Below are 23,735 nucleotides of genomic sequence, written 5' to 3' on the forward strand. Positions count from 1 at the left end.
AGTAAAGGAAATGCAATGTGACGGTGTTGTTGAGCAACAGGATGGATATTCTCATTTATGTGAAGCTGCACTTTCATGGTCTTAAGTCCTCCTAGTCCATGAATCAAGGATGGAAACTGATTCACTATCTAATTATAAGCATTAGCATTTTGGTTTACAGACATCAGACCCATGTCAGCAGCAGTATTGAAACTGAGTACATATCCAATCGATTAAGTGCCCTAAAGCTCATGAATTGGTGCTTTTCCTTTTGTCGCTTATGCTTCAGACTTGGATGATCAACCTTGACTTTGCAGTGGTGTCAAAGCAGGCCACGTATACACTTTGGTTTTCGATGGGGTGAAACGGGGCACTGGAGACAGTTTATTGTACTTTGCTGCTGGCATAATGGTTATAGACGTGCCACTGTCTATGATAAAAGGTATTGAGCACCCATTCATTTTCAGTGTGATTTTGGGACAGTGTCCAAAAGAATTTCACACTTTTACTTGTTGATCTAGCTTTGACCAGCATTCTTCCTTGCAAGAAGCGAATCCTACATGTGCACGTCGTCCTGTGGTCAACATTGACATCACACACCCATCTTCCTCACTGGCGCTTGACAATGACAGTGATCCACTTTTGGATGAGAATTTGACCACAATCAACGTCGTTCAGTTTCTACTTGCCTCAACTGATGTTGCTGTTTGACCTTGTGAGCGTGGGCGGAATGTCCCAGGGCATCCATTTTGTTTTCTTGATGTGACGCACTTGATCTTTCCTCCATTTAGTTTTTTCAACTTGAAGCACTTGATCTTTCCCTCGCTTTGCAAACCATTACAAAATGATTCTCTTTCTCGCAGTCTTTGCCTATCTGTCAAATGGCAGGACCTTTACCTCATGTGGTAAGGAATATCCACATCGAAAACACAACTTATGTTTTTGGAGACATTACTTTATGGCCTTCTACCTTGTGTTTTGACTTTTTACACAGCGCTGATTCATTTTGGGCCTTTCCGGCCTCCATGTTAGCTGCTTGTCTATCAGCTTTTTCTTTCTTTCTAGCAGCCATGAGTACTCACTCTAAGCGAGTGTTTCTTTCAGCATTCTTCATCTGAAGGAATCAGAGAGACAAGCATGTATTACTCTTCATCACTGAACTTGTAATGCTTGATGAGCGGATCAAGTCTTTCTACAAATTCACAATCCACAAGCTTTCTGCCTTTCTTGATTGAAAATGTACCTTTCATAGTCGACATTTGGCATTGGATTGAACTTGGTGTTCAGCACCTTTTTGATTTCACGGTATGTCACTACACCACCGGGTGATATCATTTTTATCACTTCTTTTACTCCTTCACCTGCCAATTTCTTTAGATATTTAATTATCTGTTTGTAATTTGCATCTTCCAGTGCTTCAATGAAATCATTGAAGTATTCGATCCAGGCAGTCAATTTGTCACCAATATTCAGCTTTTTGGTAGTATTGAATGCAGCAGCATCTTAACCTGTGGAACTTTCTGCTGTCGGGAGCAGAGCTCTCTCCAGCAAGGTCTGCTCCCTGCTTGGACCAGCACCTTCGTCAAGCACTATCCGCATGCTAATACTTGAGTCATTGCCCCCACTCTCTGGTTGTGAGGTGCTGTCCTCTTCTTTAGCGGTGAGTAGCAGCTTTATTTCTTGCATAGGTCCTTCGCCCTTCTCTCCTCTTTGCATTGTACCTGGTTTCTACTGCTTTTAGTGTTTCTATGCATCGGAAAGGTTTCCGCTTTTAGCACTTTCCCTCCAGGAGAACACTTTTGGTACATGGGGGCACAGGGTTTACGTACCCTTACCTCGTTGCCAGTTACAGTGTCCTCCCCAGCCAAGGTACACGCAAAAGATCATGCCACACATGGAGCTCAGAATTACACATCTTTTTTCCTCAGCGTGTAACCGTTAACGGAACATTCTACATCATGAATCCTATCACCCACACCCAAGTGCTTATGTCACTGTTCTACCGAGTCGGTCAGGGACCAAAGGGTCCCATCATCCCTAACTCACAAGACACTACATCAATCACAACCACCGTCAGCTAAGAACAGGAGCTGCAAGGGACAGACTGGTAATCACACCCACCATCAGCTAAGCACTGGAGCTGCAAGAGATAGACTAGCAATCACACCCACCTTCAGCTGAGCAAAGGAGTTGCAAGAAATAAAACAGGAAATCACACCTGACAACATTAAATAGGAACCTTAAGAGACCGAACTTGCAGCTAGACCCGACACAGAAAAGAACGGGGACTGAAAAAGATAGAAAACTAGCACACCCAACACTAAAGAATGGGAGCAGCAAGAGCCAAACCTAGAAAACACACTCAACACCAAAGTACTCAACCTGCATGAGAGAAGGTTAGCAATCACACTGAACAGCAAAGAATGAGAGTGTAGCAAGAGGCAAAGTTAGCATCCAGACCAACTCCGAAGAATAGGATCTACTTGAGACAAAACCCACACACCAAACATTGATGCGTAGGATCTGCCTGGGACAAAGCGAGCAATCTCACTCAACACCAAAGAATGGGAACTGCAAGAGGCAAAACTAGCAATTACAGCCATCATTAAAGCATCAAACCTAAGTGAGACAACATTTTCAATTACACCCACTACTGAGGTTTAGGGCCTGCATGGGATAAAATAAGAGAAAGCACATAAACTACTTTATTTTGAACTATCAAGATCACCATCAAAGCATAGAGACCATAAAAGAGAGAACTTTCAATAAAGTTCAACACCAAAAATTGAAGATGCAAAGAGCACACTTAGAATTACAGAGAATATGAAGCTTTAGAAGGACAAGAAATTGAACACAGATACATATCTAATATCATATTAGAAGTGCAAAATACTGAAAGCAAGATCACACTATGGCCTTCAGCATATGAAGTACAGGAGGCTAATGACACAATTATCACAGAACCAATGTATAGCAACCACAGCCAACTGTGAAAATTGTAAAAGGCAAGATACAACCTCAGATCAACACACAACACAAAGTAGGGTAACTGAAAGATATAAATAATAATCACATGGAACACAAATAATTTTTATTAAAGAATTGTAACTAAAAAGTAACACTTTGGTGGTGGTTAATGTCTTATAAAAGATCATGGTCAGCTATGGAGCTTGGAGGAGGTTTTTGAAGCTGGCAGTTGACATATATCAGATGACATTAGATGCGGCGGTTAGGACAGATATTTGGTGGTAGGGTCAGAATGCAAATATAATTATGGTGGTCTGTATAAGATTTTGCTTATTCACTGGTCTCAGTTATTATTGTGGAGCGATTCCAGCCTCTATAAGTGTGAGGCAATTTTTTGGGGAAACCAAGCCGGCCAAGGGTTACTGGGCGTTAATTGTAACATTTAATGGAGTTTACCACTGGTGCCTGGGTCTTCAATATGGCTGTATTCCACCATAGGACCAAGTACTTCTCCTAGGTGCTAGTCTCTCATAAGGTAGTGGAATCGAGCAATCACTAACTCCTGGAGATGGTGTGAGCCTAGACACTCAAATGGGTTTATATTCCACATAATGGGTGACAAAAGTGATGTGCAGTTTTTGCCTTTAGCAAGAAAGGGAACTTATTTACCGGTAGGTAGGTAAACTCAGATGTGCCCAGCACCCTCTGGGCCAGAGGCAAGACACCTGAAGCACTTAAAAGCTCCTAAGTGCAAGATGCTAAATTCTAGATCACCATTGGGCCCTAGGACCAATGCTATCCTAGAGGGGACTGTTGCAATTATCCTCTGGCCTCATGGTAGCTTTCAGGCCAAAATCAGAGTTTAAATGTTCAAAGATTTTCTCAGTTATCTCAAAGGCCAATGGTCTGGTAGTTTTGACCTTCGGTGATTTGTTTGCACCCACCACGTAATGACAAAACCAAAAAGGTGTCCAATACATGCTAAAATAACCGTGCAGACACAGAACTGAAGGGCCCAAACTTTCAGGTGAGTTAACCTTTGTAGTCTATTGGGAGTGCCAAGCAAGGGTGGCCCAGTGACTGCTCACCAACGACCAATCTCTGGATCCCAAGTCCAGTATTTAATTGTATTTATTCTAAACATGTATATAGCACACCTAGACCAACATGGCTGCGCAGCAAAGGGCTGCAAAGCAGGTCACCCTTTGCAAGGACAGTCCAGGTCTTTAGTAGACTAGTATGTCTCGGTCCGCAGATGTAGGCCCATTCTAGAGGGAGAATGCCGACCATCACAACAGCCCTACTACTGGCTCTACACTGGATAGCAGGTTCTCCTTGGTCTTTGATTAGACATGTTGAACACTGGTTTGGTTGAGGAGATCTCTGGTGGCCTTGCCAACTAGGTGGTCTGCAACTGTCAAATCTGCAGGAGCTCCTCCGATCTTGGAGGGTAACAACTTGGCATAATCATTTCATGACTGGATCATGCAGTTCTGCTGTCCGTCCAAAGACCAGTTTGAGCGGGAACAGATAGAATTCTTCAAACACAAGGCATTTTTAAAGAAATGCATATCTCAATCAGGAGAATGGGCAAGGGTAGTTTTACACTTGCGAAAGAATTATGACTATATACAAAGGACATCACTGGGTAACTGCCATGTTGCTCACCCACAGAAACATTTGGATTTGGGGCAAGGGGAAAGGAGAGGTGTACGTGTTGGCCCCTGTCCCCAAGGTTGATACCAGCACCCTCTTACAAAGGCAACCACCATCTTAAGAAGCTAACACAAATGGACTCCAGTGGTTTGTTGAGTGCTCGCTATAAATCTGTCTTTCGCTCATTCTGTCATGGTGCCTCAGACATGCATGGCTTCTCAGCGTATGTGTGTGTGTTCACATAGCCCAACCTGTCAGTAATCAACGCATGGACAACTGTCCTGCGGACGTCCTGAGGAAGAAGAGCAAGGTACTTGCTAATAGAAAACAACAGAGTGAAACAAGTACCAGCCACAGACAGGACTTGGGGAAGGCGAGAGAGCTTATTGTCGATCTTGACTCAGATTCTTGGTGGTCGATGAAGGAGGAGAAGGAAGTGTCCTTAGGACAGCAGTTTTTAACCCACTGGTCACTTGTTTGACTGAATAAAAATAAAGATCCTCAAAAATCATCCTAGAAAAATGATCCTCATTTACCTTCGGATACAGATACTTTGCCCCTGGGGAGCTGCTTGACTGTCCTTACAAGGCTACACGCAGCAGCCTTGCTTTCTACCTATAGATTATGCTGCCACCACTGTCAGTCAACACATAGCTCATGGGAGAGGACAGTAGCCATCCTTGCAAAGAGGGATGCACTGTGTGTGCCTCCTTGATATCAGAACCAGATTTATTTTTCACATCTTTAAAACAGGAGTATCCCTAGTGCTAATCCATCAGCACAGCATTTTAAAAGCATACCGAGAACTTTTGTCCTAACGGGAAGGTTGGAGTTCCTTGTTGCATTGTACTTTACCACACCCAGAAATTACAAGGTGCGTTAAATACCTCACCCTTTGTTAAATTTCAACAGCGCAAGCCTGCCAGAATTTAACAGGTGAAAATAGTACTGTGTTTACTGTGACATGTTGATTTTGGGACAGTAAGAACCAAAATCCACATGTTATTTCCCCAAACCTCAAAATAGGTGCTATTTATTGTGCCCGATAAATGAAATACCCCAGAGTATCTGCATTTGTCAGGTGCACTAAATACTGCACCTAACACTGGCCCACTGGTAAAGAGGGCCATATCGCCAGACGAAGCCCATTTCTGGGAATGCAGGAGCGTGGTGTGTTATAGTCGCCTGGGTGGGTGTCAGGTAGGGGTAGTCTATCCAAATCAGTTACTGTGGCAGTGTACATGTTTGGTTTTGGGCTTGATGATTCGCTGGCAACAGATGACACTGTTATATTTGCCCAGGTAGGTTTCTGGTAATGGCTGTTTGCTCATAGTGTGGAGGGTTGCTATTGGATGGCTGCTTTTAGATAGAGGTCATCTATTCCTGGTATATGACTACTCTGAGTTTTGGGAGCCATTCCGAATCCTCGGTTGAGTTAGCTGTGGCAAATTAGGATTTTGTAGATTTGTTGAGTTGTTCTCTGCATTCGCCAGTGGCGTGACCATGGGGAGCCTATGGGTACCTGGGGCCCTCCGCGTGTGTTGTTTGAGCGTAGACGTCAGTGGAGACATCACCAGCCACAGGGCGTGAGGTTATCGCTATTTTACGGATAGAAGCAGCTACGTTACCTTCTTCTGCAGGGCACAGTGGAAGATGAAGATGAACATTCCCTGGAAGGCATTGAAGGTAGTGAACAAGTAGGCCATGACAATGGACTCCTTGTTAATGAAGAGGAGACCGAAGGCCCAGGTGAGTCCAAGCAGGAAGAGGAGGGCGATGGCTCCCAGCGCCCAGGATCTGTAACGCAAACAGAGACAGAGAGAATGACACCAATCAGAAACGCAAGGACCACAGCAGGTCAAGGAAAGATGAAGGAGTGGAGAGAGTGAGTGCAGGTGGGAAGAGGAGGGCGATTGCTCCCAGCGCCCAGGATCTGTAACGCAAACAGAGAGAGAGAGAATGACACATAAGCAACACAAGGACCACAGCAGGTCAAGGAAAGATGAAGGAGTGGAGAGAGAGAGTGCAAGCGGGTAATAAAGGAATGAAGAAAGAAATCACCTAGAGAGAAAGACAGGATGCAAAAAGAAAAGAGGCCAAGCAAATTTAAGGAAGATGGAAGAGTAAAATATACCTCTGTTAATATTTACTTGGAGCATTTTTATCAACATCAGGATACACATCCTCAGATGACAATGGAAACACACTGTATTTGCCGCTGGAGCTTCTCTCATTCTCGGACTGTATAAAGTCACTAAAAGGACAAAGGATTTCCGGGCAAAATGTGTTGTTCCCTATGAGCAGCTGGGGCCCTCTACTTCTGTCAGAGGGTGTTGGACCCTTTGGTCAGTGAGTTATCTCTCCTTCATTCGTGGTGTGCTGATCTGTGGTCAACAAGAGGACCCTCTTTTGGTGAATGTTCTTGTGTTTATATTCAGTGTGACCATCTCCTCCTGTCTTCATGGTTAGCGAAGACGATCTCCTTCTGCCTGAGTGGTCTTGTCTCTATGGCCAAGAAAAGGACCCTCTTGTTCTCTCATAGTGTACTGGTCTGTGTGATTATTGAGTGTCACTACTTTCTGCCACAGTTTATTGACCATCACAGTTTGTAAAATGATTCCTTCTGTGAGAGTATGTTGGCCTCTATGGTTAGGGAAGATCTTGCCCTTCTGGCAGACTGAATGGTCTATAGGGACAGTAGAGAGCTTCTCAAACTGTTAAAATGTCAAGGTGTTGACTCTATAGCCACTGCCGGTGTCACATTTATGACACGGTGCAGCTACTGTCATTGGCTGGCCGGCTGGCCTGCTCATCCCTTTTCTAGTGTATTGTCTTACTGGATAGTGAGGTCAGTGGTGTGGGGCCTACACAGTCAGTCAACTTCGCAAAAGAAGTGCTTATAGCCAGTGGGGAGCAGGGATCAATAATTGTCTGGACTACAGCACACATTTGAGTGATATTCTTCACTTTCTAGAAAACCCAATAAATTATAGTAAGGTTTTAGTTTTGTTTGGGTGATGTGCTAATTCAGGTGAAGAACAGGGGACTCATGCCATCTTTTACATACAATATCATGGGTGCATCGACCCCCAACATTTCAGAGTATGTTTACTCAGTACAGCCACTCTGAATTTTACTTCATGTAGGATCTCATACTAGTCCTGAGTTATTACAGATCCAGATAAATAGAATGGAACTAGTGAGGAGTAAATGCAATGAAAAAGCCAAAGGTGTACTTAGTTTATGGCAAATCAGGACTTTTTCCAGATGGTCAACCATTGAAAAGCTGGTAAGACTGGTGCAAAGTCACTTGCACATATATATGCAAGGAGGCTAGGATAGCATGCTGCTACAAAACGAAGAGAAGATAATGCCAGGAAGCATAGGGGATTATCAGGGGGAAAAATACAGGGGCATATTATCAAGCCTGGGCGATAAAATTATCGCCGCTTTATCGGCAGAAAACTGCAGAGAAAGCGGCGATAATGGGCTTGATAATATGCTCTATGAATTTCAATCGAAGCCCATGTTAGATCGCTTCACATCTAACATGGGCATCGATTGGAATTCCGTAGAGCATATTATCAAACCCATTATCGCCGCTTTCTCTGCAGTTTTCTGCCGATAAAGCGGCGATAATTTTATCGGCCAGGCTTGATAATATGCCCCACAGTCTGAAAAGGTTAGCTGAGCAAGGGGGTGGAGTATAGTTCGAGAAGAGTGTGGGCGAGGAAGGAGAGCAAAGATGAGGCGTTGAGGGATGAAGGAGTACTGATGGAAGGAGGTAAGAGGAAGTGGTAATACCAAAGGGCATATGGATTGGTTTAAGAAAGAGAATCATCAATACAGAGAATGGTGAGAGCACTGATGCTAAAGAGCTGAGGGGAGAGATGAGAAGCATCGTTACCAAGAGGATTTTGGGAAGGAAGACACCAGCACTTCAAATAATGGAGGAGGTGGAACAACAATACAGAGGAGAGCAAATACAAGAGCAGTAATAAAGAGGATATTAAGGATATATTAGGCAAAGGTGTAGGAAAATTGATAACAAGGGGTCCATTACAACCAGACAAACACACACCACTTACTTGATGTTATCCAGGCGGCTGGAGTCTGGCTTCAGGACGGAGGTGTTCCGAATCATTTTGTGAAGGGTGATCATCAAAAATATCAGGTTAATCTGAGGTGGGAGAAGGAAGAGATGAGATTTGTCAGCTTGCAGTGAAGAGAACCATGTTAAGTGCAGGGCATCATTTGCTGGGAGTTTCTTAAAGCAGACAAGGATAAGCCCGGCTTGTTTCACTTGTATTCAGCGATGTGTGCCCACATCATATAACGTTATCCTGTGAGCACCTGACCCCCCTTTGATTCACACACAAACTAACATTTTGCAACTCACCTTCCCCAAAGTCCCATTTCCCCACATTGTGAGCAAGGTCCATTCTTTCGTTGCTATCTCAATGCCCTGCCAGTACCCTGCTAAGGGGCACCTTCTTTAATCTACTCTCTGTGACACTCTGGCATGGAACTGCCACAAAATTAGCACGTGCCTCCATCTTTCTTGCCATGAAAGCTACCTCAGCGCCACAATGATAGCGGTCTACATCCACCGCTTTTACCTCCAGGACCCATGCTGGCCCTACTGATTTGGGTCTGCCTCTGTAAGTACCACTCCACCAGCTATGTCTGTGCCACACTTGTAAGGAGCGTCCACACTAGTAGGAACCTATTGGCATCACGCTTACCTTGAGAACTCTCGCTCTTCCATCCTGGTGCACAAACAGGCTGTCTCCATGACCCTTTCACTGAGCTCTCCATGGCTTCTCCACCCTTCCATGGGCAGCTCTCTCTTTGTCATAAGGGGTATCGCCACCATTTTTAGTAGGTGAATGTCCTGTGTGCCACACATGTAGAGTGCTATCTTTGTCTCCCGTAACCCAAAGGCTCCCTCAGCAGTTTGTGTATATCCCTTCTTTTCACGTAACTGTAACCCCACACTTTATGAGAAGGGATGATGGGTCAGGCATAGACAAATGACGGCATATGGGGCACCATGGGTTTTCCCGGCATATTCTACTATCAGGGACCACCATTATTAATAGAACTAGCTGTTGCCTCTGGCCACATTACAGTCTTTGCTGGATTAGTAGGGTTGTGATTTGTGGCCAATACAGCCATTGGCATGAAATCGGACATCGGTGGCTTTAGGGGTCAAACCCCACACACAGGACAATGAAGAACTGCCAGAGGCACACAACTTCGGTGTACTTTTCTGGGGCGTCATTAGACGTCCATAATGTCATTTGTCCCCACATTCCACAATCACCACATTTCTGAGGTTCTCAGAAGAGGAAAAGTGATGGAGAGCTCTTTCTTTGTTCCTTTGGCTCACAGTATTACTGAGCCAGAATTCCATCGTGAGCCTTGATGGAGCTGAGCAGTCTTGATAAGCCTAATGTTTGCTGCATTGCATACTCCCAAGTGATCTGCCCGAAGCCTCTTCAAGACACTTTTCTACACATACATCGACTCATAACCCTCAAAAGGGCGCTAATGTTTACACATGGGTTGAGATGGAGCACATACATGCACCCACATGACAAGCTTCAGTGACACACGTTCATAAAAACAAAGGGCCTGCTTTAGAGTTAGGTGGACGGGTACTCAATCATAAACCTGATCGATATCCCGTCATATTACAAGAGCCATAGGACGTAATGCGCTTTTAACAGCGTACGGGATGCCCGTCACATTTGTGATGTAGTAACCTATCCGCCAGAATCTAAATCGGGCCCAAAATCTTTACTACAGCATTGCTTTTACCCTAACCTGCCTCAATGTCGACCTGATCACGTAGACTAATTGTGCATCCCAATGCAACATAGGACAACGGTTAACTATTTGTGCATCATAATGCCCAGTGCGTGGCACCTTTGTCAGGTTCTTTGGAGATGGATTTACAGGTTGTGCAATGGGAGTGACTGGGTGGCGGGTGGCCCTGTTGGTAAGGGCTCTGCACAGTGTGTGCCTGACGTTGATTTCTCACAACGCTTGGAAGGACCCCAATGCAAGGGTTCTGCTGCTGTGCTGCTTAACGCGTCACAAACACATTTTGTGTTTTGTCAGCCACACATGGATTCCACAGACCTCCAAGACATGAACTAAGTCACGTCATAGGGGCACCCACGTTGTCATCGCCGCCTGAACCATAGATATATACAAAGTTCTACAACATGTAGTTCACGTAGACACATTAAGACAACCACCCCTTGAACACACAATATTTCCCCACTTCTTTGTATGGTGAAAACATGTAAACGTAATTGTAAATATCTGACAAATACAGCATCACCACTGGGGTGCCTCCAACCACGCACGCGCAGATACACACGGTCACACACACGTGCGCAGATACACACGGTCACACACACGTGCGCAGATACACAGGTCAAACACGAGCGCAGGTACACACGGTCACACACACGCGCAGATACACACGGTCACACACACGCGCAGATACACACGGTCACACACGCGCGCAGATACACACGGTCACACACACGCGCAGATACACGCGGTCACACACACGCGCAGATACACACGGTCACACACACGCGCAGATACACACGGTCAAAACACGCGCGCACACACACACACGGTCACACACACACGCGCGCAGAATCACTCTATGCCGAGCACATGCACACAATGAAGTCCATACACACACGTACGCACGGTCATGCCTGTGAAGCTGCACGGAAAGCACACATACACTAGTTTCTCATGCGCCCTCCCCCCGCGGCCCGCGCCGGATCGATCCTGGCAGATTAGACCTCTGATGTGGTTTCACTGTTTGACAAACTCCTTCTTTTTCCCCGTATTGATCCCCTCTCTGGCCTGCTCTGCGATCCTGCCCCGGGGTGCGGGGAGCGGGCTCCGAAGAACAACAACTTTCTGGCGGAGTCGCACTCATTAATATTTCTAATCACACCGCAGCGAGGGCTCTGTGAACACGGGCTTTGTAGCGCCGCTCCCGCCAGCCCGAGACGCAGACGTGGCCCCGGGGTCGCTTCGGGATCCGGGGATGCGAGCGCGAGGGCACCTGCTGCTGCTGCCGCAGCGCCAGGCCTTCTCACTGCAGCAATCAAAAGTCTGCTGGGGGCGGGGGGCTTGGAGTCTGGGAAACTGGCAGCCTCTCCTAAACCCCAAGCCACGGACACCCCCCTGCAGCACATAGGCTGGGCCAGGGCTGGCACCGGGGAGGAACAGTGGTGCTGGAACCATTTTCAGAGTGGGGTTGATGCCATCAATGCTACACCACAGAAGTCACAGGGATTGTGGAAAATCCAAATCACATTAAGGACAAGTATAGTGAGAACCACGCCCATTCAGCCAGAGAGTGGTAGGGGTGTGGGGTGTAGCCGGTGGATTTTTTAGGAGCACGCTGATCTACTACTTTGACTGACAGTACATTTTCCATTAAAAGTGGCACAACATTCAGACTGATGTGCACTTTTACTGATATTCGAATACTGGCAGCATCTTATAGGCAGGAACTAGTATCATCATATGGGCCCAACCACCAGCACGAAAAGCTAATAAGCTGGGCCTGGGCATGAACCGATGATGCCAGCTCGAAGGACCACGATAGCCCTGTGGCTCTCCACTGGGCTGGCATGGTGTCTGAGCAATGAGAGCACCAGAGCGTTTTATAGAGACAGAACCATCACTAACATATGGGCACCACCGCCAACATGATGGCTCAAACAGTGCTTAATTTGTGCTGGTGATTTCCAGTGCTCAGCACCAGCGCTTAATCACCAACACCACCGCTTTTCATGAGCACCAGTTGAGGACACGTTAATTTACGGGGAGATTAAGAGATTTGCACAGGATGTTGAGTTGTCTCCGAGACTCAAACCTGGTTCCTGGCTCCAAAGTCGACAGATCGGGCCATTATGCCAAATGCTTTCCCCAACTTCATGGTTAGTACTTGGTTCTGTTTTAGGCACTGCTAAAACGAGAATAGGCCGGAGAAAACTGCCGACGAGATCCCCAGCACTTATTTTTTTACAGATTAACCAATGGGCTCAAGTGCTTAATTTGTAAAGAAAAGTAAGTGCCGGGGCCCTTCTCAAGGACCACTGCCACTTTTACCACTCATTGCCTCTGCCAGCTTTGCCAATGGCAGTTCCAACACAACTATTAACCACCACACTCCTACAAGTGTGACAATTCTGACTATTCCAAGCAACCCAAAGCTATAATAGTGGCTTAACAGGCAGGTATAATTCTTTTTAATGTATATTGACTTATTAAACACTGTTGTTGTGCTCATCTCAAAATTAGATTGACAGCGCCACCATGTGGTGGACTATCACTAGAGCCTGTGCTGACAATTGAGGGCTGATGACAAGCAACGGAATCCACCAGCTCAAATTAAGCCCTGCAAACACCTGTGAAACAGGCAGTCACTTTACCACAAAGGCTCGGAAGATGACATCCAGTCTGGAGGCCAAGGGACTCTCCGTAATTTCTCTGATGTTTTGGCAGTTCTGGGAATTAAGTAAACTAGCAACATCAATGAAGGAGCTGCCACTATTCAGGGAGACCAACCATCAGCGCAAGGGGCAGCCAGAACCCTACCAGAGATAACTAGGTTGTGTGCACACCAGTGACGCCAGCTGCAAGGGACACACTATCCGTATGGTTCTCCTCTATGTAGCTTATGGAAGCAACCTCTTGAAAGATCCAATTGTTACAGCTCACAAGGGAAGGAGTCCTTGAATACTCACCACAATAACGAAGGACACTGGCCCGATGAAACTCCAGATGAAGTAATTATCCACCCGCAGCCAGCAGCTGCCAAAGAGAAGATACAATTAGCACATCAACTAACTCAGTCATCTTCTCAGCAACCTCATTCTTCCCTTTGATCCTCCCCCCTAAACCCATTTGTTTAGGAAAATAGTGACTTATTCTGCAAATTGCTCTGGGGTCCCTACATATGTGTCCTTTCAGCACAAGGCTAATTGATAGGATCCAATGCACACATCTCCAACCTAACTTTGGAGGCTCTTAATACATATATTAGATAAATCTAGTAGGACATACAGTGCAAAGGACAGTCGCCTTAAGAGAATCTGATGCAGGTCTGTGTGACTTTTAAAACAACTTTGTTGGCAAATTTGGCATTTCTTAAAAACTGGGTAAAGAGGCAAGCAGTACAAAAGTCTGGGATGGACTACCAAAGTGAACTAGGAAGCCGTGGTGTTGGATACTGCACCCGGATTTTAACAATCTGAACTTCGTCCATACAATGGCCAATAAGGGCTAGGAAGTAACAAATATGAGGACCAGTTGCGTGTGAGAGTGTACAAGAACTTGGACAGGAACAGATAATGTAACTCAGGGGCAAAAAAAGTAAAACATTTCAACAGTATAGCTTAAAAGGTGTAACACAGACATAGGAATAATAATTTCACTTTTCAGGGTGCTAGCCTTATTACAATTTCAATATCACAGTCGGTTTGACTAAATCGTGGCATATGTTTCGATAGGATTTGCACCAGATCATTGAGCTGGGCATTGGGTTGTAGAACATTAATGCAGGATGATTTCTGTGCTATAAAAAGGCTGCAGATGGCGACCTAGGGATCCACTGTTGTTAGCATACCCCTTATTCTTTCAGTACAGCAGAGGGTGGACATGACACTTCACAAGTCCGATGCAATTCTATGATCTCACTGTTCAGGAAAAAGTGAGTTCCAATATCTTTAACAATGGTCTCTGAGATTCCTGCAGAACAGCATAGCAGTATGATGTGCGCTCACTTGTTTTTCCCTGCTTTTTTGTAGTTTTATATAGTACGAACTTGACCTGAAGGTATCAGGTATCAGAGCGCTTTACATGAGAACCAGTTGTGTTACACAAGGACACATTCATTTTTGTTAGGCATGAGGAGATTACGTGATTTGCTCAGAAATCAAGGGATGTTGAGCGTCATTGCCGAGACTCGAACCCGGTTCCCCTAATTTGAGATTGACCTCCCTAGCCGTTAGGCTACATCCTCTCCCCAACACTTCTGTCAAAAGCTACTGTCCGTGCATCCTGCAGAATCTGACACTGCATGGACCAGGGCCCGCACAGAGTTACATTTCGTCCTTTGGCATTTTAGTTCTAAAACTGATTATTGAATAACATCCAACATATACATGCCTCCTCTGCTCAGGTCACTAACAAGCTTGGCTACGGCTCCCCAGAACACCCCAGCCTATGAGCAGTACTTACGCCTTCTCTGTGCCATAGCTGCGATAGTCAATGGCGGCTGCGATGCCCACCACCAGAGCTGGGAAAAAGTATCCACACAGATAGTAATATTTCTTGCGTGAATATTCACTCTCAAAGACCTCGACCAGCATCAGGTAGAGATGGACACCCTCCAGGCACATCCAGGAGAAGGCGGCCAGAAAGAAATAATGCAGCAGGCCAGCAAAGATAGGACAGGCAATCTGGATCAGAGAGAGGCAGAAGGGAAGACAGATAGGTGTGAAAGAGTCACAGGTAAATAGGGAGAAAAAGAAATAACGCTGACGGGGGATAGGCTGAGACAGAGAAGGAGAGTTATGATATCAAACACAGAAAAACAGGAGGGGAGTTAACTGTGAGAGGATCATAGATAACAAAAAACAAAGGTGGTTACAGTGGAAGAGCTGGAGTTAGAGAGAAGCTGTTGTGTGTATATTAGTTGCAAGTGATAGGGGAAGGGAAAGCATTAACTAGAGAGAATGAAAGGGAAATAGGAGCAGATCCTTTGTAGGCATAGAGGTTTTTATGAGCAGATCAGAAGTAAATAAAAAAAAAAAGAATAACACCAGAAGGTGGGATACTGGAGTTTACAAGATTGTTAAATAGCCCCCTGCCAAGACCTGGACAGAAGCTGTGTGAAGGAGACGTATGTGCTCTACTGCATCTGTCCATGGCCAAAGAAATATTAGTAGATTTGCTTTAATTTGATGTTAGCTTATTTCCTAAAGAAGTGTGGCTGAGAAGAGCTGACCAAGGGTGTGTGGAGCAAAGATATTGCCCAGAGGCAGCGCACGGTGCAGAATTGTATCTTTTGTGCAATGTGACTTGTGTAATGGTGGTGTGAGGACAAACAGAAGACGGTGCACTATAGTTGGCATGTACTACACTACGGAAACAGAGGCAAAAAGGAAATGAATTGTGGCCATTTGCTTACTATGGAATTTAACTTTTTGGGTATCCACAGTTTGATGGGCAAACTAAAAGTACAAATTTGAGACTCAACAATATTTGATGGTTTTTTTACATGAACCTTAAAATGATTGGGCAGAACCGTATAAATATGATTGATTCTTCTGAAAAACAATACTTTTTAAAGTAGAATTTCATCCATTTTGCTGTGCACAGACCACAAAATGGTTTGAGTGGTTCCAATAAATAAGCAAATACATACATCAAAAGGTCTTCTTATTATGTGACGAGAAAATCTAGGTGCAATAGACATGATAACACAGTTACAGCACCATAGGAGTGAAAGGATCATAGGAAACCGGAAAGCAAGAGTGTTAAGAGTAAAATAATCTATGTGGGGGAATCCTAGATAAGAGGCTGATGGGCAACACAGTGATGTTAGAGAGAGATTATTAGACACTGGTGAGTGAATAGGCATTCTAGCAGGGTATGAGACACATTGATGTTTAGAAGTGTTTATGAACGCAAACTGGCAGAATGGACATGAGGCAATAAATACTGCTTTAGAGAAACAATAAAATACAAGTTTCTAAAAGAGACAAAAGAGAGCCTGTTGCAGAGAAAAGGCACAAGCGCATAGGCATGCGAAACAGTCACAGAGAAACATACTAGTTTAACAGAGATTGACGGAGAAAGGTTGGCGTAAGATGTAGGAATATGTGTGGACTGGTAAAGATTCCAAGTACAAAAGGGCACGCAGTTAAAGAAGAAATGAGAAAAATGGAACAGTACATAAGTGACACAGATATTCATGGCAAAAATAGACTGATGAAAAAAGAGGAAATGAAGTAATGTAATTCAGAGAACACTGTGCACAGATGTGTAAAGATTAGTATGTACCTGTTTACTTAAGTAAAAACCCACCCACACTTAACAAAGATTCTTAACATGCTGCTAGAAGAAGGTAAAACGAGGCTGTCTTTAACTGTGCATCTGCTATGCCTACTTAGCTTCTGCCCCACTCTCAGGGCCTCATTTATGAGGAATTGGTGTAGGGCAGCTCCTTGAGACTTCTTGTAGTGCTGCCCTACCCCAATGTGGAAGGGCAGGAATGCACCGTATTCATGAAATACAGTACTTTCCTGCCCTTTTCCCCTGCGCTGGCACACACTTTGCTGCCTAGCACCTACATAGGTAGTACCCTTGCATCATGGTGCAAGGGTGCCTAAGTTTCAAGCAGGATTGTTTTTGTGCAGGAAGGGGAAACTTCCTGCACAAAAAGAATCCTAAGAGGCGTTTTCCTCCATTTTATGTGTGCAGCACACATGGAAAGAGGAAAAAAGGAAGAGAAATAAAAATATTTCTCCTCATTACGCCTGCTCTGGAGAAGCGTAAGGTTCAGGTTTACGTGATTAAGTAAATCTGGGGTAGCATCAAAATCCATGGGTGCTGCGAGGGAAAACCCACAGCAACCACCGCGGAACGCCTCCTTGATGCAGAGTAAGGCAAGGCAGTGACTTGCGCTGCTTGGTGTTTCTCCATATTTATGAGGCCATGCAAAGCCACACAAAGTGGCTTTGTGTCACCTCATAGGTATAATTGAGAAGCTTGCGCCATCGGAGCATCAAAAAAAGTTATGCTCTGGTGAAGCAAGCCTCTTATAAATAAGCCCCCCAGTCTCTACCTCTGGACCTCTCCCTGGGTCCTCCATATATTTTTTCTTCTCTTTTGGTCCCTGTTGGCCCGCCACAAGCCTTATTCCTCTTTCTATAGATTTCATTCTACTTTCTACAAAATAAATCCTCCTCTTTTCAGGTTCCATTTCTGTTACCAACCTCTTTCCATTTCCCTAGCTGCTGTCCTTTCCTAGGTTGTATATTTCTTTCCTTTAGTTCCCCTCACCAAACATGTGTCTCTTTGCCTGTTTCCTCTCCTCTCCTATTCAGCCGTTTCTCCATCTACTCCATTCTTTTTACTGTTTCTACCAGTGGCCTGTTTTTTCTTACCATTCCTCTCTCACAGTTTGTTTTACCTCTTCTCCAAAGTATGGCCTGTCTATCATTCTCCTCTTACTTCCTTTCCAGACTTCTGTCCCGTTTTTCCAGCACCTACCAAGCTTTCACAGCTCTATATATACATTATCTATGGACATAGTCCGTCCCTCTAAGCCTTTTTTCCTCTCCCCTAGTTTCTATGCCCCTTATTCCTCTGACTTTATCTTGCCGCTTTCTACATCTTTGTATCTCCTTCATAATCCTTCTGCTCCCAAGTCTGTTGCCTTCTCTTTTCTCATTTTTGGTGTCCTTCCCATTTTCTAATTCCTTTGCCTTCTTATCATCCATCCTCTTTGGCCGACTTCTCTCATCTATGATAACAGCCTCACAACTTAAACTCAACCTTGTCCACTCCCTGTCTTCTCACCTCATATTGCGTCTTATCGATGCCGATGAGAAACAGTAACTCGGCGATGAACAGGTTGATACACAGGTTCTTGTGGATGGTGTTGCGGTCAGTTTGGAGTCCACGTAGGAAGCAGAAAGTAATGATACAGATGGCCAGGCAGACAAGCGAGATCACGATGCCCACCCAGGTGATGACAGACAGCAGCAGCTCATTAATACGGCCTTGGTACTGGGGAAGGAAAGCAAAAAACATTTTTAAGTCAAAGAGAGTCATCTATACCCATCTCAATTTGAAGAAAATCCAAGTGTGGAAGAGCAAGCAATACAAGTGAAAAACAAGGAAAGTGGGGTTTGAGGACTAGCATTAAATTAAGGGGAATATAGTGTTTATGTAAGAGGAGATGTACCCTTCCTTGTACACTTGTTTTAATTATTGTTAAGGAGGCTGCCCTCCATTTTCATTAATATCACTCTAGAGGCTTTATTAGGTTACTAGTTCCATTGAATATTCCTACTTGATGCCGTACTGTCTCACTCATAATCAATATTGATCAACAGGTGCCAACGTGCTAGGAGACTCATCATTGGACTTACATCTTCCCAACTCTCATCCTCCAACTGTATCATCTAATTCACTTAACATGTACCCCTACCTATACCATTACTATGAGAGTGAATGAGAATGGAAGCAGACAAGTGAAGGCAAATTGGAAGTCCTGTAGAGCAAGCTTGGATGTAACAATGCAGTTAACATCTGTTGTTCGGTCAAACAATAACAGACCAAGTTAAAGCGATCATAGTCAAATGTAGCCTTGGACAGGGCCGAAACAATTATTCAAACTAACTATTGATAACATATAATGAGTAGGCATGTTGTTTGGTTGACTGATGACCTCGTGATCAAGTTTGAGTTGATGCAAAAGGTTAGTTGGCTACAAGGACTGAATAGTTCATTTAGAAATTAGCATGTGGGTTGATTGGATGGGGTGTTTTACGTAAGACTGTGGTTGTGAACTGGATTTGTCTTTCCACTAGTGGGTGATACACTCATAGACAACAGTTGAGTGCAAGCAGTGTAGTAGTTTGCATGAACATAGGTAAGTGGCAGAAGTTTGTTAGTGTCAGTGGGGCTGGTTTGGGTTGGCATCGATGGCTGCTCTGAAACGCAGATTGAAAGTTAGTGAATTGTTGAAGTGTTGGACAAGTGAGTGAAGAGGATCAACACATGGATGAGTGGTATCTAAACAAGTCAAGAGGTTGTTATGCAGATGTGCTGGTAATTTATTGCTATGTGGTTGCATACATGCTTAGTTGTATGATAATTTGATAGAACTACATAAAGACTGCAGGGTTAAGGAGTGATGGAATAAATGGGTGGGGGGTCTCAGCACATGGGGAGGGCTGCATTGTTTGGTGAGATTGCAGTTGGATTGATAGGTGTCTTTGTTGTGTAACATGAGTAGTGATCATGTGGATAGATAAATATCTTTGTGAGTGGATGAGTGAATGAATCAGAAGTGTAGATTATCTTGGAGAGTAGAAAGATTGTGTTGGACTAGGTCACTAGATGGCTTGTAGCTGGCTAAGCTGATAAATTGATCTATGGCACATAAAAAGAATGATAAGCGGATGGGGTTTTAATTTTTTTGATTTGTGATTGGACAGATCAGTTGGTGAGTGCATAGATTGATGAGTGGATGGGTGGTAGTTGATTAGATTGACAAACGTGAGTTAAGGGTGTAAGTAAACGGTGAGTGGATGGGAATATTTGGGATTTTTTTATAGATTAGTTGTGTGTGGTGAAACTGAGGAGTGGATGAGTGGTTTGTGGATATACTGCTGAGTGTGTGTTATCTAGATAAACCGATGAGTAAATAAGAGGTGTGTGGATGCACTGATATGTAGTGTGCAGCTAGACTTCATAGTAAATAGGCGAAGAGTGGATAGATCGATCAGTGAATTATAAGTGTGTTTTTAGTTGAACTAATGAGTGGAGGATGGTTGTTTTGACTGATGTGGGATTGTTAGTGTGCTGTTTTGACAGCCTGATAAATGGAAAGAGGGTTATCTAGTTAGGTTCACAAATATATTGTCCCAAATTTCAAGTCCAATTGTCACATTGGGCAATCACGTTACACAAACCATGGTCTTAAAAGTCCATCAAGCTGAGGTTTAGTCATCCATCCATATGTAATCCATACTAATATTATGAAGAGAGAGCCCAAACCCTTGACCATATACATTAATTTTTTATTTTTTTAATTACAATTTCAATATTTTTAAAAACATTTTTTTCAATTTATATTAAAAATATGTAATGTAATTTAAAAAAATTAAATATCTAAAAATAAATACTTTAAAACAATGTAGTAAATTAGTATAAAAAATAACAATTAATACATTTAAAAATTAGCATTTAAAAAACCTTTGAAATTCACTGAAAAAACCATAGGTTTCAGCCACGTTATAGTTAGGAATTACGAATTAGCATTTAAAAAACCTTAGAAATTCACTGAAAAAACCATAGGTTTCACACATGTTATAGTTAGCTGGACATTTCACTCATACAAAACCATTGAAATTCCCCCGTTATAGTTAGTTCAGCTAACTATAACTCGCGCGCCCGCAATGCACTGCTGATGACGTCACATATTACATCACTCATGACATGGTCAGTGGCATCACTGATGACATCATTCTTGTGAAAGAGTGGCAGACCTCCTCTCAGCGTAATATAACCTTTGATACACACCTTCAAAAATAGAAACTAAAATTTACAAGAAAATTGAGATACCAATACCAGTTAGAACAACCTATTCAGTAATTCCAAAATCTACATACACATCCACTCATTCACCAACAGTTCTATATAGTCACTCATACATGTACTCACTCATCATATGTACTTATACACCTATACATCCTGTTACACACCGATACTCATCCATACAGTTACTCACACACATACTCACACATGCAAATACACTATCAAACATCCATTTACTTGCATATACAGCTATACACACACCACTACACTTACTTTTACAGAAACGTACACATACTTACTCTCTTAAACAATCACTTATAGAAACACATACTTATTTATACAGGAACTCTTCCAATCTCTCACACTCTCACGTATAATCACTTACATACATCAATACTCACATATAGTAAATTAAAACATATGTAGTACATCCATACTAATATTATAAAAAGAGAGCCCAAACCTTTGAGGCGGGTAATCTCAGTAACCACAGCACCAATCACAACACCCAATACAGCGTTGGAAAGGGCAGTTGCAGCAGAAGGACATAGGCTATGCAGATGGCCACCATATACATTTAAAAGGTAAAAGAACTGTGCCAGCAAAGTAGTCCCTTGTGGGAGTGTCTGCGTTGTGCTGTGGGCGTGGGCTGAGGGCGTGACTAACGCTGGGGACGTGTGGTACGGCCATCATATCGTGGGCTGTGGGCGTGTGCTGGGGGTGTGACAAACGCTGGGGGTGTGTGTCCGCCCTTCATGCCATGTGAGTCGTACATACAAGCGCCAATTACGTTGCTGCGCAGCATCAAGGGGCACACTGGGGGCGTGACACGTTGGGGGTGTGAGAAACGCTGGGGGCGTGTGTCTGGCCTTCATGCAATGTGAACGCAATTGCGCCGCATCAAGGGGCACGCTGGGGGCGTGAGAAATGCTGGGGGCGTGTGCTACGTTCCGCCCTTCATGCCATGTGGGTCGTACATTAATCAGAAGATCGTCTGCTGAGGCCGTGTGCTGGGGGCGTGACAAACGCGTTCAGCTGGAGGCGTGGTAAGTAACGTTACTGCAGCATCTCCTGCGTGCTGTTACTGAACTCTCTCATTCAACAAAATTACACGCGCCTGCTACCAACCAGGGCTCTAGCCGGGCTCAGGCGGCGGATCAGTACACTAATTACACGCGCCTGATAAAATCAACCAGGCCTGCATCTGGGCCTCAAGCGGGGGAACATGCAAATGAGCGTGTCTGCGGGGACAATTACTGCAGCCTATTCGCTGTCACTCAACTCTCTCATTAAATGGATTTACCCGCGGCTGATAACTCTCTCATTCAACGACATTACACATGCCTGCTAACATCAGCCAGGGCTGTAGCCGGGCTCAGGCGGCGGATCACAACACCAATAACACGCGCCTGCTAACATCAACCAGGGCTGCAGCTGGGCCTTCTCCGTCCTGATTCTAATGAAACAAAAAATGTTGTCTACCGCGAGATTTTAAAATAAATTGCCCTTGCCAAATACACACATTACACACATTCTATTTAATACCCGGACAACGTCCGGACGGGCTGCTAGTGTCCAATAAGGAGACTTATATGCTGTTGATTAAAAATGCAGATCAATCTTTAGTCTTAATTTATGCATAAAAATAGACAGTAACAGCTGTCATTCAAATCAATGGCATATAGGTCTCCTTATTGGATGTTACATATGGATGGAAGAGTACACCTCAACTTTATGGAAATTTGATAACAAGGTTTATGGAACGTGATTGACCAATGTGAAAAAACTGGACTTGATCTTTGAGTGCTTCTCCTTTGAGAGATTAATTTTGTGTGTAGGGGGCCGTGGGGCAGTCTGACCCTGGGGTTATAGCACCAAATATATTGAAATTCCTTAATTTATACTTGAGCAGTGGAGAAAAACCTTTTAAGCCAAATGTGTAGGGCTATATAGGTTCACAAATAGACTGCTGGTTCAAAGGTAGATCAGAGACTATATGAGTGATTGTTGTGTACATTGATAAATGTGAGTTATAGGGGAGATTATGCGGTTAGAGGTGCTCTGTGGTGCAATAAATAAGTAGATTAATCTTGTGTTCATAAGATGATTTTGCCTATAGGCAACAGATTATGTGTGAGTTAGGAAAATAATTGGTTGCAAGAAAGCTGGATTGATGGATACATTAGCCCATTAGACAACAGAGGGTGGCAAGTCAGATGAATAGATTGTGGTTGGAAGAATAAATGTGTGATATATGGGAGAGAGGTGGGCAAATAGGTAGGTTGCACTGATCCATCAGTCCATCATTAGTTGAATGGTGAATAAGTAGATTATTATATGGGACAGTGGCAGATGATATGGTTGGGAGTGATGTAGGAAGGGCACAAACCTGGTTGTCCTTTCAGGAAGGAAAGCATTTAGTCTTGTCACATCATTGATATTATGAAAATGACATGTAAGAGAGAATCCACATGAAGGTAACAGCATCTTATTGTAAGAAGTTCCTGTCATAAAGAACTGAATTCATCTCTTTGGCAGCTGCCCTTCTGGCAGGAAAAGGAAAGCACCACATGGAACCAATCTAGACCCATCGAATTACAGTCCAACTTCAGAAGATGGAAGTCTTCTCAAGACCACTGCCCGACTCTCAATAACACATTGTTACATTGTCTCATGACTCTCTAAGGAATACAACAAAGGACTCCCGTGAGCTGCATCTTAAGCAAGAAAAGGAGGTTCCGATTGAA

The 23,735-nt window shown here is 44.0% G+C and overlaps 1 protein-coding gene across 4 annotated transcripts in view; it reads right to left on the bottom strand.

The window, feature by feature from the left end:
• The window catches only part of ADGRL1 (adhesion G protein-coupled receptor L1), a 691,532-nt gene that overhangs the window by 24,077 nt on the left and 643,720 nt on the right, over window positions 1–23,735 (bottom strand). For 3 of the 4 annotated variants that reach the window (XM_078681457.1, XM_078681438.1, XM_078681447.1), the window contains 5 exons: window positions 18,241–18,450; window positions 14,893–15,113; window positions 13,398–13,464; window positions 8,691–8,782; window positions 6,231–6,399 (listed from right to left, as the gene is read on the bottom strand). In XM_078681457.1, coding sequence (XP_078537583.1) covers window positions 6,231–6,399; window positions 8,691–8,782; window positions 13,398–13,464; window positions 14,893–15,113; window positions 18,241–18,450 — 759 coding nt within the window. Of the gene's footprint in view, window positions 1–6,230; window positions 6,400–8,690; window positions 8,783–13,397; window positions 13,465–14,892; window positions 15,114–18,240; window positions 18,451–23,735 lie in introns of those variants that run through there. The other variant, XM_078681467.1, reaches the window with a different exon arrangement.

Source organism: Lissotriton helveticus, chromosome 1_1 (assembly GCF_964261635.1).
Source record: "Lissotriton helveticus chromosome 1_1, aLisHel1.1, whole genome shotgun sequence".
Lineage (NCBI taxonomy): Eukaryota > Metazoa > Chordata > Amphibia > Caudata > Salamandridae > Lissotriton > Lissotriton helveticus.